Raw genomic sequence first — 18,940 nt, forward strand, 5'->3', positions numbered from 1 at the left:
AGGGTTATCAGAATACAAAAGATATATATTCAGTCAGTTACGAAGTGTTACACATATCAAGAGGACATACGTTCAGTATATCATTCATTAAGACCGTTTCGTAAAGTGAACTTGGTTACAACTTTTACATTAGATACTCAAACAAGTACATAACTCTTAGGAATTAAATTGATATCAACTGGTTGGGATAACAATTGAATTCTCGAGCTGTAATGCATTGAAGTTGAATACTCATCCAATTTTTGGGGATTCAGATCTCCTGCGGGCACAAAGAAACAGTTGCAGGCTGTTGCTGTCCAATCCGCGCTCTCTGGCTCCGTGCCAGGCTGTGCTGTGCGGCTTGCGACGGTGCGCTGCTGATGCTCACTGTTGGCTTTAACTAGCAAAGTTTGTGCACAGGAGAAAAGATGACTGTGGGTCCCAGCAAGTCAGGAAGAGGACCGGTTCGTTCCTGATGAAGAGCTAGTTCTGAATAGTAATTCAGCTGTCCACAGTTCCGACCTGTTCACGAGGCCTGCTGCTGGTTACTCTCTGGCAACCTCAACTCTAGACTCTTAGAACAAAGGAAAGTTCTGGCACTCGGACACACTGGCCGTTCCGTGGTTGTCCGGGCTGAGTCTCAGGATGGTCAGGAGGCGCGCTGCGAGAATGTCCTGCCCTTGGGAGCCTTCTGCTCCTGGGCCGTCCTGCCCTGGAATTCTCCTTTGAATTCCCTTTAGAATTGTTGAATCTGAATCTGAATCTGAATCTGAATCTGAATCTCTCAGGCTCTCTGTGTTGCCTGTTTTTACCTGGAGGAACTTCAGCTCATTGATTGGCTGAAAGTTCCATGGGCATCAGAGTCCCACGTGGGTTACTCGGCCCTACCGGTCCCTGATTGGTTGATCAAGGTGAGATATGAGTCACTTACTCCTGACACTTAGTAATGCAGTCCAGATGTCCAACTGGCACTCCCTAAACAGATAGGCGCCAATGGATGACCATTGATCATGATAGCCAGGCTTAGCTAAGTGCATCCCCCTGTGGGAGCTGTCCTTATCAAAAGAAAACATCTTGCATGAATGGTTTCTCTGTGGCTGCACCACAGAGATGAACAGAGAAATGGGGCCTCATTTGGGAAGCTCAGAAACACTTAATTCTGCATTATTATTAAGCCTCGCCGCTACAATAGTGTACTGGTTTATTATTTATTTTTTAATGAAAAAAGTATGTATAAATTTCCAGGAAGATATATTTTGCACAGTAGAACTTTAAATATAAGACCTATCATGTACGTTTTTCATTTATCCGTTTATTGGAAATCGGTACAGGAAAGGGGAACTGGAATTTCTGAAATAGAAACATACAGTACTAATCTACATTATAAAAATACAGAATGTTCTATGTTATAAAATGAATGGATGAAATGAATGCATATAAAATCAATAAATATGAAATGCATGAGTTCTGTCAGTCATTCTAATGGTACTGTGCAATGCATTTTGTTCATTTGTTTGGCACAAAGATATTGGTATTATTTCTGGGGGTGGGGTAAAAGATCAATGAGAATACACATTTTTGAAGAAATAAAACATACTATTTTCAAATGATGTTTTAGTGTCCATCATCCATCCAACCATCTTCTAACTGCTTTATCCAATATGTGTGGGGGAGCTTGAGCCTATCCCAGCAAGCAACAGGCACAAGGCGCGGGATACACTTTGGACTATGTGCCAGTCCATCAAACACACACACTCACCAGGGCCAGTTTTAACATACTAGTATGTCTTTGGACTGTGGGAGGAAACCGGGGTACCCATAGGAAACACACACAAACCTGGGAGAACATACTCCATTGTTTTAGAAGTAAAGTGAATCTGTCTGCATCTTGAACACCTAGAAAACAGGGTTCATCTTCAGACACATTACTTCTCAATACATTCTTTAGCTTGCACCCCTAAATTTCATCATTCAAGACCATCATAAAACATTAAAGTTATATAAAAGCTCAAACTCTACTGGATGTAGATGTTAAGGCGGATGTATCTGTGGGTTTATGTTTCATTACTAAGCTTGATGTTTAAAATACTAGACAAATCGCATTCCTGTGCAATCTCTTGTGTGCTTAACCAAGTACTTTAGTTTTGTCTGTTTATCATGCTGATTTCAGACCAGGAATTATTTGGGTTTATTTTAATTTTTATATTACGCCAGAACTGAGTACACTAATCTACAGTAAATGATTGATGGAATGACACTTAGTCCAATATTGACTTCAAATCTGAATTTCATTATTTTTCCTCCATTCCCAGTTATATTCCTTTCCCCACATTCTTTGTGGTGTGTATTTCAGCAAAGTATCTAGGATTTAAGCAATTATACCGAGCACAGTTCAGAGATTTGTGTTTAAATTTTAACAGGAAAGGGAAATAATCCTGGATTAAAAGCAATGTGAAATTTGCCCAGATTAAAAATATAATTGACAGACATAAAATATATTTCTATAAAATATATTTCTACAAGCACATTTCCAAGGTTTTATTCAATAAATAAAAATAAATACATCGTTTATATCTAGATGTGGTTCATACTATTGCTAAAGACAGACTACAGTAGTTGGTTACTGGAGCAAGAACCTTATCCACTTCATCAAACAGTTCCGTTCTGTTTTGAAAGCAAATGAAGTTTGTCCTTTCGCTTTACCCGTAGCCGCGTGTCGTTTGTTTACGGATGCTCCTAGGCTTTGAGAAGTGCGTGCTAATGATTTTATTCCCTAAAAGAACATAACAATGGCTTCCTAGGAAATATATTTTTCACGACCTAGATCTTAAAGGAAGGATCAACCTGCTGTAGGTCTTGCTAGCTATCCTTATCAAGTGGCCTCCTGTTTCCCCAGTTGCAAAGGGTGTTTGTCGGGGACACACCACACCGATCGATCTGGGTAATGCGCTCTCTCAGTTACGTCCAGCGGGTCAGCTTGGATTTCTCAGGAACGCTGTTCCCCCACGCTATATGCCTGGGCGATGCTGACAATGACACGGTAAGAAAGCAGAGAAACGTCAAAGTTGTCAGTGAAAAGCGTTTTTTTATTTTGAATAAGGTTATAAATGGTAGTTTTGGCATTATGAGTATGGCTGCTTTTCCTGCGAAATTTTAAACATGACAAATGACAATCACGTTGTTTCGGAGGTTCCCAGTTAAAATCCTCTGGCACTGTTCTTGATTCGCTTGTTTCACTGCAGTTTACTTTTAGAAGTTGCAAGGTAAAAATAGCAAGCTCGATGATGATGATAATAATAAATGAGTATATTCAATAAAAATAGTAATAATAATGTAACTGCTGTACACAGTGGCAAAGGGGTTACATTGTTGCCTTGTTCAATTTCAGTTGTGTTATACTGTATGTGTGTATTTGTATTTTGAGTTTGTATTTTCTTCCCATGTTTGCGTGAGTTTCCTCTTGGTGCTCCTAAGTCATACTGGTAGGTTCATTGGCTTCTGTAAAAAGCTGGCCCAGGTGTAGGCGTGCGTGTTTATCTCTGTGTGTGCCCTGCGATGGACTGGTCTTCTGTCCGGGATTTCTTCTACCTTTTGACCCTGTACTGAATAAAATGGTTCAGAAAATGGATAGATGGGTGTATAAACATCATCATACTTCCTAGACAAGCTAATATGTGTGTGTAGTGTAAAGTAATCTTTGAAAACACATCATGAGCTGTAGGCAAGTACTATAATTCATCCTTTGACATTTGTTGTAAGGAAGTTGCTTAGTGTTTGCTTGAAAGGACATATGCCCCAAGATGTAGAAGTAAGTGACCTCTATACCATGATGGCATGTCATTTGAGTTTCAAGGTATTTGGCAGAATCTTTTCATGAGAGAGTATGGAATCACTGAGTAATGCAGATGCTGTCACTTGCAGTACTGCGTTTAGGGCTCTGCATTTGTATCTGGAAAGTTGTGCGTTCAGTCAGGCAGTCTTTTGATATAGCACTCTTTGCAACACTTTGCCACAAAGCACTTAACAATATACTAGCAGCTGTCCATTGGACACAGAAGAGAGAAAAAACAAAATTGCCAGTGGGAGAAAATAAACTTCAAGGGGTCCTCATCTTCCCTCTGGCCAATGGGTGTGTCACCGATATCCTGGGGTGGGGGTGATGATGGCTTTGCTGGCATGGTTATGTGACTGAAATCACTGAGCTTTCCTGGATCTGCCACCCTGGGTGTGGTGCTCCAGGTTCTGATTTCACTGTCCTTACAGTTTGTGATCATGTCAGCGGTGCGTGGGGCACTAGTGTTAAAAAGTATTTTACACTGATTGCACCAGTAGTGTTATATACATAGTTACAAATGTACATTGCTTTGGGTAAAAGTGTCATTAAAATAAATCAATGATTTATCAATGATGCTAAGGAGTATATTTCTACGCCAAAGTTGTTATAGAACAGTAAAACTCACACTGCAACATGTCCTCACATGTCTCATCGCTCCTTTGTTTTTAAGCTGCACTTTTGTTGTGTTTCAGCTGAATGAGCTTGTTGTGGGCGACACGAGTGGGAAGCTGTACATTTACAAGAATGATGAATCCAGGCCTTGGCTTACAAGGTCTTGCGTTGGCATGGTAAGGAGGCAGAGGAGTGAGATGTGACATCAGACAAAAGAGTGATGATTCATTCCTTTCTATTATTTCTTCTTGAGTGACAGTGAGTGCAAGCTCTATTCCAGAGTGTGCAATGTGGCTTTCCTTTCATTGCTAAGGAGACACACACATTTCTCCCCGTGAAAGTTCCTGTCTGTTTCTTTGCCAGGTGGCCCTGCCACCAGACAACATTCTGTGATTGTCTATTTCTTTGATATATCATTGCTTTTAACAGAAAGCAGATGTACTTTAATTCATGCGATGGTCTATTGTGGCATAATATATCTACAGAAGTGGTTTGGCATCAAAATCCTTGATTTTCGTTTTATGATACATTTGTTCTCTGTGTGATATGTGCTCAAAACCACCAGGCTAGTAAGAGTCTGTGACCTCAGTTGCTAATTGGTCACAGCTTTTTAAAATCAGAATAAACTTTTAACCTTCTCTCTGTAGGCAGTATTTTGCATGTTTTTTTATGCTGTGTGTATTTTTAAGACATATTACAAACATAAAAGTTAACTCTGATTTATACACCCATTGGTGCATCTTTTATACCAATATTAATATCTGTCTGAAATGTTCTAATCTGGTTAATAATTTAAAAATTATTTAAATATTCTGTGAAAGAAGACTTATAAGGAAATAAGGAAATGTTGTGTGATTTTTACAGGCAGATCTTCTGTTTTGTTATTTTGCAGCTCACCTGTGTCGGAGTTGGTGACATTTGTAATAAAGGAAAGGTAAGGTGAATTTGGAACTCATCCTGTTGTGTGTAATAATAATTGCTTACACTAACAATAATAATTGCTTTGAGTGGACACAGGTACAGGTATTACAGGTAATAGGGACATCCCTCCACCATCACTAATGTGCAGTATCCACCTGTGTGATGCGACGGCAGCCTTAGTGCACCAGAATGCTCACCACACATCAGTTATTAGACGTAAAGAATACAAACAAGGCATTTTCAGTGTCTCTGTGTGTTTTTTTTCCTGAGAATGATTTAATTGAAATGTGTGTGCTCTCAGAATTTTGTGGTTGCCGTGGGTGCAGAGGGCTGGTTCCACCTTTTCGACTTGAGTGCTTCCATTGCAAAGGATTCCTCCAGCCACCAGGAGGCACTGTTCGGAGAGGACCAGAAACCTTGCTTTACCCAGCACATTCCTGCCAACACCAAGGCAATTCTTATTAGTGATATTGGTAAGAACACAGCTGGGAAGAGTGTTTTTTTTTGTGTGGCTGTTCCCTAACACTTAGAAAGCATTGTATTAGAGATGATGTTGTGTATTGGGTGGCATGGCAGTACAGTGGCTGAACTGGGCAGAATTCCAGGCCTCAGGTGCTGTCTGCATAGAGTTTGTATGTTCTTCCTGTGATTGTGGGTGGTAGGTTAATTGGCTTCTGGGGGAATTGGCACTGGTGTGAGTGTGTGCATGTTTGTGTCTGTGTGTGCAATTTAGGGTGTACCCTGCCTTCCACCTGTTGCTTGCCTGCCTCCTGCCTTGAGTCTGTTGCTTGAAATTGGCTTTAGCTTCCCTGCAGCCCTGAACCGGATAACACCTTTGGAAAACCGCCAGTTGGATATATTGATTCTAAAACTCTTGCACTTATTATGTTGTAGGAATGGATTAATAATTTTGCACAATAACACATTGTACATTTATTGATTGGTCTGAGGTGTTCTGGGTAAAGGTAATCACCTTGGACCCTACCTCCATTGTCCTGCCACGGCACCTGTTACAATCTGCTAAAGTCCTGTTTGGATGAATGGGAAAATAACAGACTGATCTAATTTTGTGTGCCATAGGCCTGCCAGAAGGCATGAAGTAAGATGATCCTGTTAATCTTTTGTAAAAACAAATACCAAAATGATTACTCTTTCTGGCCCATTGACGTCATGAGGATACATAGTATTTACGACTGTGCTGGTCCACAGAGTGACAGGCTTCATAATTGATCTTTAAACTCCATCACTATATTGTTAGACTAAACATCCTTTGAGCAGACAGAAAATATATCTCCTTAATATTAAAATGAAAGACAGTCACACACAACACAATTAATGTATTTAGACCTGTCATTATAAATAGCTCCGGGTACTCTGGGTTCCTCCCGAAGAGAATAAGAATCTAGAACACCCAGATTTTTTCAGAATAGACTATTTCTCCTCTGTTATCTTCCTATTTTCTTTTTGCTGGGCCTTGACAGACCATTTATTTCTGTGTGCTTAATCATTTTTTCCCAAAGGAATCTTCATAGGTTTCCATTTCCAGTCTGTATTCAGGAAAACATTTGTAAATATGAGTAGACCGAGATTATACCTTTTCAAACCTGTAGTAACACTATACCATACCTAGAGGGCACTCAGTTACCACTAGGCAAAGTGATAATGTCAGAGCCGTGCCAATAACACCTTGTGTAGTGTAGCCCAATGTGTAGTGTACCTGCCAGGTTTTCTTCTGTGCTTTTCCTTCAGGTTTGTGCACTAGGGTTATGTGGGACACAAAATGATGAAAAAAGTATTACAATTAAGCATACACACATCCAGTATCCTCGAAAAGATGGTTGTAGATGCCTCTGACTGTTACTCTGGGTGGTGTCGGAGTCAAAGGAAAAAGTGTTAAATTTCAAGCTAAATCATTGAAGAAAAAATACTGTATATGTTAAATTTCAGGTGAAATCCTTTAGGAATGATATAATAACAACGCCATCAGTAGAGGAATAGGTGGTGGTTAGAAAGCATTCTGCCTCCCTGGGCTACTTGTCCCCTTCTCTTACTAAACCAGCATTCCGTCTCTTCACAGCGATCTGTTGCAAGACCAGGCTTTCTAACCGCCTCCTATTCCTTTACAGATGTCATTGTTATAATATCATTCCTAAAGGATTTCACCTGAAATTTAACATATTCAGTATTTTCATATTCTCAAGAAAATGACACAGTAGTTAAGTAGTATGGTGGCATTAGCAGTTAACGTTGCTATCTTACAGTTTTTGGATCCTATGCTCAATTCAGGCCTAGGGGGTGCTTTCTCTGTGGAGTCTGCATGTTCCCTTGAGTCCACATTGGTTATTTTCCTCCCAAAGGCACACTGCTTAGGTTAACTGGTGTTTCTAAACTGAATCTGTGTGTGTTATGCCAAATGCTTCTGTGATTTGAGTTACTGCCACACTTGCCAAGAGTAAATGGCTTTTTGAGATGGGCATGACACTTCTTTTTTTCTGAAAAAGATCTCCTTTGTAATGTCACTTTTCCCTCTTGAATTGTTGGCATTCTGGTTGACATAATTTCACACAGCCTGTCTGGGGTTATAGACCCTCTTGAATTACAACTTTCTTTCAGCACTGACAGCTTTGCCAAGGGAACCTAGACAATTGCCTTGCAAATACCACAACAAGTTTCTACTTTGCTCATCTAATAATGGAGAGTGTAATTTATAGGCATTTATAGAGTGCTTTAGCTTCAGTGGACATAAAAAGTCTACACACCCTTATTGAAATTGCAGGTTTTTATGATGTAAAGCCAGAAATCAAGATAAATCATGTCAGACATTTTTCCATCTTTAATGTGACCTTGCAACCAACAAAATCCAAGAGAAAAACAAATAGATAATTATTAGGAAAATTAATTGAAATTAAAAAAACTTCAACACCCTGGTTGCATATGTGTGCACACCAAATTGCCAGGGGATCTCCTGTGCACAGCCCTCTTTAGGTCATTCCACAGGTTTTCTATGGGATTGGGGTCTGGGCTCTGACTGGGCCATTCCAAGACTTTGATCTTCCTTTTCTAAAGCCATTCCTTGTGCTTCCATTTGTGCTTTGGGTCGTTATCATGTTGGAAGGTGAAATTCTTCTTCATCTTCAGCTTTCTGACATAGGCCAGCAGGTTTTGTGCCAAAATATTTTGATATCTGGAGCTAGTCATTATCCCATCTATCTTGATAAGAGCCCCTGTCCCAGCTGAAGAGAAGCAGCCCCAAAGCATGATGCTGTCACCACCATGCTTCACAGTAGGTATGGTGATCTTTGGATGATGAGCTGTGTTGTCTTTGCGCCAAACATCTTTTAGAAAAGGTAAAAAAGTTCAACCTTTGTTTCATCAGGCCATAAGACATTTTTCCACATGGTTTGAGGTGATTGAATGTATTTTTTGCAAAATTTACATGGACTTGGATGTTCTTTTTTGTGAGAAATGACTTCCGTCTTGCCATCCTACCACATTGCCCAGACATGTGCAGAATACAGGAAATTGTTGTCACATGCAAGGAGTGACCAGTACCTGCCAGAAATTCCTGCAGCTCCTTTAATGTTGCTGTAGGCCTCTTGGTAGCCTCCCTGCTAAGTTTTTAGCCTGTCATCAACTTCGGAGGGTCGTCCTGATCTTGGCAATGTCCCTGTGGTGCCACATTTTCTCCACTTATTGATGATACTCTTCACAGTGCTCCATGGTACATCCAATGCCTTTGATATTCTTTCATACCCCTCTCCTGATCGGTACGATAAGATTCCATAGATGTTTTGTCTGCTCCTTGCGGACCATGGCTATCTCAGTAGGATGCAACCACAAAAGTTTCAAAGAACTCCTACAGGAACAGCTGATTTTTATTTGGGGTTAATCAGAATCACTTTCACTGATGGCAGGTGAATGCGACTTAATTTTGGACATGATTTTGAATGTGATTGGTTAAATCTGAACACAGCTACAGCCCCTATTATAAAAGGGTGTGCACACTTATGCAACTAGGATGTTGTAGTTTTTTAATTTAAATTATTCTTCCTAATAATTATATATTTTCTCTTGAATATGGTTGTTTTCAAGGTCACATTAAAGATGGAAAAATGTCTGACATGATTTATCTTCTTGCTTTACATCACAAAAACCTGCAATTTCAATAAGGGTGCGTAGACTTTTTATATCCATTGTATACTATAACTTACCTCATACAACAGGCTTTGAAATAGAAAATTGTGCACAACAGCCTTAAAATTGTCTGTCTTACAATTATAAAATAAGATAATATTATCATGCTTATAAAATATCCACAACACCCTTTCCAAAGTAATACATTTTGTTGCCTAACTCCAATCAAAACACATTAAATCAGAATTAAGGAATTTATTATTTCCTTTATTTACATATTATAGCACACAACTTTCAAATGAAAAATGTTCAACCATTCTGAAAAGTAATTACAACCTAGAAAAATGGGTTAGAGAAGTGTACAAACCCCTTAGTAATAGCAATTGCAAATGATCTCTGGTGTAACCATTTGCTTTTCAAGGCTCACAACAATATAATTAGCCTCAAATCTCCTTATGTCTTTTGAGAGAAGCCTAGCTTAAACTAGGTGATCTGCTTCAACAGCATGTCTGGGAGGCTTGTTTCAGACTCTTACAATCTCTGTATAACAATGTGGCAACATTAGCGAACCAGTTCATTCCTGAAAGATGTATTTTAAAATGTAAAAAATAAATATATTATTACAATATATATAACAAGAGGGGATATAAGAAAAACAGAGCAGTTAAAGAAAATAACAAAATAATTAAGTCCGAATGGTACAGTAGGTCTGATTTAAGGAACATTCATTATTTCTGGCACAGCCCCGGCAAAAGAGTAATTAAATCAGAGTCAATGCTTGGACAGCAATAATATTTTTTAACAATAAAATAGCACAACCAAACAACACACCTGCATTCTAAATAAAGGAAGACTAAATATCCCTTCCTAATATTTTGATGCTCAAAAGTGAATGGGAGTCTATCTACTTATTCTAAATTGAATTGAATTGACCTTTATTGTCCCTAAGGGAATTTACGTTGCACATCAAGAGCTCATAACGTATAACATATATGACAATAATAGCATAGAACAACAGTACAATACCAAGATACAAAACAACATTTAACAACATTTGTAGTCAAAACTCTATCCAGTTTCATAAGATTAAAAACACAATTAGCTGGTAAAGTGTCTAAAACAACAATAATAGATAACAATAATAGAAAAGATGCTTAACTCCAACCATTCTTTTCATTATTCAACAATTGAATGCTTTTAGGTACAAATGAAGTAATCACTCGCTTATTCTTTATACAGGGGATCTGTTACCTCCTTCCAGAGGGTAGGAGAGTATATTCTAAAAACAGTGGATGAGAGGGATTTTAAGGGCAAAATTAATATGTCGGTACGTTAATCATGTTATTGAGTTCAAGGAAATGTCTAAAATGTATCACCAAAAAGGAGAGATCTTTTTAGCCTGAGGATTCACCAAAAACGGAATTTCCTCAAATAAATAGGAGAGTGAGCTTTCTTATCAAGGTTCAGATTACTTTGTCAGAATCAGGTCTCCAAGACCTGGAGTGAGACTTGTTTCTTCTCTCTCTGTTTTCCTTCAGTTTCTATACTTATCTGTTCCTTGTCTCCTTATGTCTTCATTATGCTGTGTTTGTGTGAGTTAAATGTTTATCCCTAATTATGATTCACTAAATAAACCCCTTAATCATCTGTGTTTACCTGCCTTTAAGCTCAGCTGCTGCTCAGCAGCCTACTCAATAAAACCTATTATTTACAGGCTCCCTTGGCCTTGGGTAGTTCAGTAAGATGTGAAATACAAGCTATAGATTTTATGATCCATTAGCTCATAACAATATAAATATATTTTATGAATGAATGTCATAAGAAGAGAAAGCTTTATGTTAGATCTAAGTTCAGACCAACTTCTTTGTATCTTAGACAAAGCAAAATAAGTTGTTTGACTTGCTGAAATCTGACAGATATGATCCTTGAAATATGTTTTCTGTATTTTGTGAACGTGTTTGCATATATTTTGTGGTTTTATGCAAGTTTTGTGAATTGTACTGTATATAACAGGAATGACCCTTTTCATTTCAAGTTAAATTTAAATTTAAATTGCTAAATTGTTCAAACCACCTGCTTCAGTGATCAAAGTGAGAGTTTTTCAAGTCTTTGGTAAATAATGATTTGTTTGTTGATCTCATACACCTGCTGGAGTGGGGTGGGAGTTAGCTCACATTTTAAATGACAGGTGGGTACAGAGCTCATTTTTGGAAAAATTAGCCTCTGCACAATTCGTCATTACAAATATATGTTAAAGGGGAACTGCAGTTCAAATTTCTCAGACCGGTTATTAATTCACGATAACAAAATATATGCAGTATTGCAAAGTTTTACAAACTTTGAATTAAGCATGATATTGTGAACTTTCTGAAAGTACTGTGTATAACAATGGTCGCCATTGTTGTCAAAACCACTGATCTTGCCAAAGGTGACTTGAAGCAGCCTTTCCTGCTCAGTAGTCATCGTAACGACCGATGTCATGCAATATACGAGTGTTACGTCCCAGTGTGTGGTCTGTGTGTGTTCCACACTGCTGACCCTTGATTGTTCTCCCTCCCCCATTGGCCCACCATTACACCACTGTTCCGTATGACATCATGATCAATTAGCTTCTCAGCCAATCAGAGTGCATCTTAATCACTATATAACATGGAGGTTTTCAGGAAGGAGAGGCCTTTTGTTTGACTTCGGTCCCGTTTGGTTTTGCTTTGCTTCATTTCGCTTTGATTATCACTTCGTTTAGCTTTTGCTTCGGCTTTGTTGGTTTGTTGTTTTGTTTTGTGTGTGTGTTTTTTTTGTATAGCTTCGGTTTTGTTGTTTTGTTGGTTTCTGTTAGTTACTTTTTACTTTCAGTTGTTTGTGTTTATCCTTGTTTTGCCATTACCTTGCCCTAACGTGTTACATGTTCAATCTTTGTGTTCTTTTGTACCCTGTTCCTGTTGATTTACTCTTGTTTTCCCTTATTTGTATTCCTAGTTCACTTGTGTTTTTGTGTGAACTTTTGTGAATAAGGTTAGTTTAGGTTGTTGGGTACATTCTACACCCTTAGTTGATTTTGTATTAGTAACACTAGTTTAGTACAGGTGAGTGCCATTTGTCTTGTATTAGTTTTGGGTAGTCAGTGGAGGTTAGCTAGGCTGTTGAAGACGCCAAAGACCGTGTGTTTCGGGTTTTCTTTTGTAGTCAGGTTAGCTTTCCCTCACTTTCCTAGCCAGCTCCATTTTGTTTGTTATTTTCTTTTCTTTGGCACCACTCTAGTTCCTTACCCCTGTGTGTTATCATGTCTTACCAGTCACTTATTCAACTTGATCATCACTTTTGCACCCACCTTTGCTATCACGCTTCCTAATCTCTCACCAGAACCCACCTGCTTCCACCTGAATTATCCTAAATGTTATAACCCCTGTACCCCTAGACACTTGGGGTCATAACAACGAGCGTATAAGTACAGGCTGTGTAGCAGACATTTCACCACAGGAATGTTCCAATGTGATCTGCAGGCACTAAGGCAACTAAGTAGCACTTGTTGGCAAAACTATCTCAAAGTCAAGAGCAATATGTCTATTGGATTGGATTGGAAGAGATGTGCAGTATTCACAAGCCTGGTAGTTTACAATGTAATAGGGCCTTTTCACATCACCGTAAGTTTTGTTACCTCGTTCTGAATCGCAGACAATGACGATAATATGGCACTCCTCATACCTGGAAATTTTGTCTGTTTTGTGATGGAAATGGGAGGTTTAAAACGCTAATGTGTACTTTTAACTTGAAATGCAGTTATCGCTTATTGCTGAAATTGTATTTCTAACCCTGAAATATAAAAGAAATTCATGTGAGAAATTCATGTAATAGAATTGAAAGGAGGACCTGGTATTTGCCTGTAATCAAGTTGGAGTTGACATTGATTTAACATGAAAGGCCCAAAATCACTCTGTTAGTGTGGCTGTCCTGTGCTCTCGCTGTCAGATGGAGATGGGAGGAATGAGCTGGTGGTGGGCTATACGGACCGGGTGGTGAGGGCCTTCCGCTGGGAAGACTCCCCAGACAGCTCAGAGCTGGGCTGTGGCCAGCTGGTCCTTCTCAAGAAGTGGCTCCTGGAGGGACAGGTAAGACAACAAACTAGTGTCAGCTGCACTACCATGCCTGGGGTGCTTTGAACAGCTCTATCACCACTAAGATATGTTCAATTGCAGTTGTCACCCCTAGGGGATATGTTAGACAGTGTTACATTCAACTGTAGGAGGCGTGTTTGACATCACTGCCATCCTTTTGGCATGTTCCAGGCTTCATGAAATATCACCATGGTAAATTTGCATACTCTCTTTTCTCATCCTTGCATGGTTTTTCTGGTTTTATATCATTCATTTACTTTAGTTTGCTATGGTTTCCCATAGTTTTTATAACGCTTAATTGTTCCTTGCCTCTTGGGCTTTTACAGTGCTTCACAATGATTTCACCAGGCTTTGACACACTTTTCTCTGCTTTTACTACAGTAAAACTGTATGAAGAATGCAAGTTTTTTTTACCAATAATCATTAATATGTAAGAAAGAACAAGTTTAATGTGTTTCATAAGAACAGGCTTTTATTGTTGCTTTATAAAATGCATTAATAATAGCAAATGGCTGCTGCAGTTCCTCCAGGTCACAGCTGAGCCTTCCATTAATTTCTCCTCCGTTGATAATCCAATACTCAAATTTGATTTATTTATTTTAATCTCAACAGGACTCATTTCTTTTTTCCTCTAGTAAAAAAAACTGTATCCTACCTTCGAATACATCTTCGAATAGAGTTAAATGTCCTGTTAGCTAAAACTATATATATTTAATTTAAATATAATAGTTTACCAAACCCCATGTTATGTCTTGTTAGATATGCACCTTCAGTTGACTGTTGGGGAAATGACAGTATTTTTTTTTCCAGGAAATTACATGTGTAAAATTTATTGATGGGGTGTTCTGCTTTAATGTCACATCACTAATGTCATGATTAGTAAAGAGTTCCATTAAGTAAATGGATGCTTAACAGAATAGTTGAGTGTAAGGACTTTCCTCTCTGGAAGGTGGTTTTATCTTGCTCTATTCCTTCCACAGGTGGACAGTCTATCTGTGAACCCAGGCCCTGAAGGTGTCCCTGAGCTCATGGTGTCCCAGCCGGGCTGTGGCTATGCTATTCTGCTGTGCACCTGGAATCGTGAAGCTGCCACAACTGCAGGGGACACACCTGGCGGCACACCTATGAGGTCAGTGAGTGCAGAGCGGGAGAGGGAGAGGAAGAGGATAGAGATGAAAGCTGGACAGTTTCATTGTCCTCGCCAGCTGTCCACCCTTTCACGTTTATCACTCAGTAGGCTCATTTTCACCCAAAATGGACATTTTTGTTTTCTTCCACATAGTCTCATTAATTTCTTTATATGTGTACAAAGTCTTCATGATCAGATTGATCATTTTGGTTTGTAATATTTACTGAGCTACTCTAACATGTCTGGGGCTGGTACCACCAGAAGGTTATATGCTGGGAAATATGAACCCATGTCAGACATCAGATGGGAGTTTTGAAGTCCAGTTGAGTCCAAACTGTTACACAGGACATTTTGGTCTTGGCTGCTGTGTTTACCTTATGTGAACTTTAATGGCCAAAGTCATAGTCGGCATATCTGAAAAATGCTTTGCTTGCAAAATAGGTTGACAGACAAAGAGGATGTCGGTCTTCAATTGATGGTGCTCTTAAGAGATACATAAAGATACTACATGCCTGCAGACAAACCAGCCCTACAGGACCAGGAATGGGATATCCTGGTCTAGCTGATCAGGAGGAGAGAACATTGAATGATTTATCTTTGCTAGTCCTTTTAATTAAGATAAGATAAGATAACTTTATTGGCCATATACAATTTCTTGTATTAGGAATTTGTCTTTTCGCATACCCCAACTTGCTCTCCATGAGACACATAGATAGGGAAAGAAGCTTGGGGTCAGAGCACAGGGTCAGCCATTTATATGGCGCCCCTGGAGCAGCTGGGGTAAAGGGCCTTGCTCAGGGGCCCAACGGAGTAGGATTCCTCTGCTGGCCACAGGATGTGAACCGGAAACCTTCCAGCCACAGGCATTGATCCTTAGCCAGAGACACTTTAGTTTTTTTTTCCAGTGTCAAATAACTGGAGGACATGCAAGATATTGGATTCACATGACTGGACTGCGGTCCTTTTGAACACAGTCTACTGTTCACTTAACTTCGTAAATAAAGTCATTTTTGTCTTAATTGGGCAAGTTTAACACTGTTTATAATGTAAAGTGACCTACAAAACGTGCTGCATTATACAAGTGATTTGTGCACCTAAAATAGACTATTTTCCTCTTTTCACATATTGCCTGAAAAGGCGAGGAAACTAGTGGGTCAGGAAGCAGGACAGTCTTGTTGAAGTGGTTTGTGGAAAGGTATGTGCTGTAATTGTGTTATGTTTGGTTGACTTGTGTTTTTCTTTTCACTTGTGATCTACAGTGAAGGCGCCAGTAGGGATGTCATTCTTCATCTGACAACAGGCCGTATCCACAACAAAAATGTTTCCACGCACCTGATTGGGAGCATTAGTAGAGGTAAAGTTAATGTGTCTGCAGAATGTGTGTTAGCATGTTTTAATAATTAAAGTTTAATATTCCTTTAACATATTATCATTTTAAACAATCAGATATATTTAAAACCAAGAAACACAACATATTGCAGGATGCAAAGGAACAGGTAAAGGTTTATTCCATGCTGAATGGTAAAAAAAAAATGGTATGAAAAAATGGTAGAAAAATGTTTAGTCTGTGGAGCCTCCTTCAGGTGTGAGAAATAATTAATTTTGAAGAATGTTTTATTTATATTCTGCTTTTTTAAGAGTTGTTTTAGCTCTTTACCAATGGAATGTTAAGACTTAATACTGTATATAAAAGTTGTAGAGGATACACAGTTTAAATCACTTGCATTTACTTTTTAACTTGTAACTTGGCACCTCTTGTTATGAAACCTATTATAGTAATAAGTGAGTTTTAGAAATGGAAGAATAGATGGGCAAATAACTTATTAATTTATTATATTTTATTACACATTTTATTGTTAGTGTGTGAATTTAAAATAAAGGAATTGATTCTTCCAGTTCCACATTGTGTAAGAGTGTCAACGTAAGAATATGGAAACCATACTGATTTTGTCCCTCCTCTTCGGCCCATTTCCTACATTCTCACTTTGACTAATAACATTCACACTTCACTGTTTACTGTTCAGAGCTAGTATACAAACACAACTGAAGAAGTTGGTCAAATAGGAAACAAAAACTTTTTATGTTATACAAATGCGAGACCATACTTATTTGTTATGATTTGGGAATAGAACAAATTTCTCTGGTCATAGTTCTGTACTGCTATGTTAGGGTGACCAAAACTGACCATAGTATTCTAAGTGAGGTCTTACTAGAGCCATATAAAGCATGGCTCAACTTTTTCAGTGTACCCAAGCATTCTGTATTTTTTATTGTTTCCCCACATTGTCTTCATGAGGGTGTAGAAGAGTCAACATAAACACCCAGATCCTTTCCATGTGTAGCACCTTTCAACTCTGCATCAACAATTAAATATGTATATTGTTAGCTTTTACTGCAAGTGTGGATCACTTTGCATTTGTCAGCATGAAATTTCATAAAAGACTTTGTGTAATATTTCCTTGTTGGGATTTTGCTTGCTATTCCCCCTTTTTTGCATCATCTTCAAATTTAAATAGAATGTTAATTTCAGTAAATGAGTAATTGAATCATTGATACACATCAAGAAGATCATCAAGCCTCAAATAAATCTCTGCATCACAATTCTGCCTTTATCTGCCCAATCAGAAGCTGTGCCACTTAAAATGAAGCACTGTTTCCTGTTTACAATTCTCAATCAATGTGCATATTTTACCTCAGATTCCTATAGCCTTTTATTTAAGAATCAACATTTTATGAGGGACAAGCTCTTTGGAATTGAAATTTTCAATGTCATATGCTTACTTTTAGCTGATACCTTTGCTGCATGATTGAAGAAATGTAGCAAGGTAGTTAAATAAGTCCTTTATTTTCTAAACCTTCGTTGTCTGATGTACCCTGATTTAGGGTTGCTGTGCGAAGTCTACACACATTAAAATGTATGCTTCTATTTTTGCAAAAACTCAATGATTGAATCGGGTTCCTTTAAGGCCAATGAACCAGCTCCGGAGAGCTCTATTTCAAATGTAATATTTAACATTTTTTCTTTAACTTTTTTTATTGGGGTAAACTCAGTTCTTTCATTATTTTTGCATTACTTAAGGTCTTGAAGGCTAAGACAAAGAAAGCTACATGATAGCTCACCCTTTTCCTATGTTACATAGTATAAAAATTGGACCAGTGTTGATCCTTATATTTCTGCTTCTTTTCTATTTTCCATCCATTGCTTTAATTCCCATCATAGCTTAGAAAGAGAGTTTAAAAGCCAAGATGTTTGACAAATGGAAACTGCATTACCCGAGACATCAGGCCATTAGACAGCCAGGGGTAGAGGAAGTGATTTATTCACCTAATAGAACCTGTGCATTTGGAGCTAAAGTATTCACTGATAACTTCACAGGGAGAGAGTGCAATAAATTTGGAGTGAGTGCCATGTGTAACACAAATTAAAAAAAGAAGGCGCTGAAATGGATTTTTACTATTTATCAGTTAAGTGCTTGCCAAGAAAGATAAATTCTGTTCCAGATCACAGTGAAATCAGTCTGCAATTGTAGACACAAAGTAAAAACATATTTATTTTATGCACAGTTTAAGCCCCAGGACGAAACTGTATCTTTTATGTATAAGGGAATTTATTCATTTTATTTATATAAGAATTGTTTTATCAACACTGTAGCCAGGTTCTTCACCTGGCTATGCAATGAAACAGGTTTGTGAACAAGACAAGAATTGTTCTTTGGATTGTTTAATCAGCAATTGTTAATAAACTCAGCTTTGCCACTGAAGCCCTCATATAATCACTGAAAATATGCACTGTCAGATCTAGCCACTGCTTGTTCAGGAGGCACGAGGGCTACAGCATATACAGGAGAGTTAATATTGCTTTGCAGAGAGACATGCTTTCTTAAGGGGAGTTCCAGAGCCATTACAAAAAAAACACTTGTTCAAACCATAAATCATCTCTTTCTTAATCCTCTCCATTTATTTGAAGATCTTGGCTTTACACCCCTTTCCTCCTAATCTCTCTTAGTTCGGACACTTGATCTCACCTGCTGTTTGGCCATTTATTCCCGGTCCCCATCCCTTTTTACCTAAGCTGTGTTTTGTTAACATATGCCTGATTTATTTGCTACTTTCCCTCTCTCCATTACACCTGAGGAAGGCTCCACAACCAAAATGTACTGTTTTTCTTCTTTTACCTGTTCTTTCACACAGTGCATGCCTGGTTGTTAAAGCTTGAAC

General features: G+C 38.4%; 1 protein-coding gene across 2 annotated transcripts in view; it reads left to right on the forward strand.

Moving 5' to 3' along the window:
• Positions 1 to 2,687: 2,687 nt before the first annotated feature.
• Positions 2,688 to 18,940, forward strand: part of itfg2 (integrin alpha FG-GAP repeat containing 2) — a 67,496-nt gene continuing 51,243 nt past the window's right edge. For both annotated transcript variants that reach the window (XM_015353118.2, XM_015353119.2), the window contains exons 1-7: positions 2,688 to 3,019; positions 4,507 to 4,602; positions 5,319 to 5,360; positions 5,649 to 5,820; positions 13,448 to 13,587; positions 14,574 to 14,722; positions 15,982 to 16,076. In XM_015353118.2, coding sequence (XP_015208604.2) covers positions 2,924 to 3,019; positions 4,507 to 4,602; positions 5,319 to 5,360; positions 5,649 to 5,820; positions 13,448 to 13,587; positions 14,574 to 14,722; positions 15,982 to 16,076 — 790 coding nt within the window. In that variant the 5' untranslated portion in view covers positions 2,688 to 2,923. The remainder of the gene's footprint in view (positions 3,020 to 4,506; positions 4,603 to 5,318; positions 5,361 to 5,648; positions 5,821 to 13,447; positions 13,588 to 14,573; positions 14,723 to 15,981; positions 16,077 to 18,940) is intronic.

The sequence above is a fragment of the Lepisosteus oculatus genome, chromosome 7 (assembly GCF_040954835.1).
Source record: "Lepisosteus oculatus isolate fLepOcu1 chromosome 7, fLepOcu1.hap2, whole genome shotgun sequence".
NCBI lineage: Eukaryota > Metazoa > Chordata > Actinopteri > Semionotiformes > Lepisosteidae > Lepisosteus > Lepisosteus oculatus.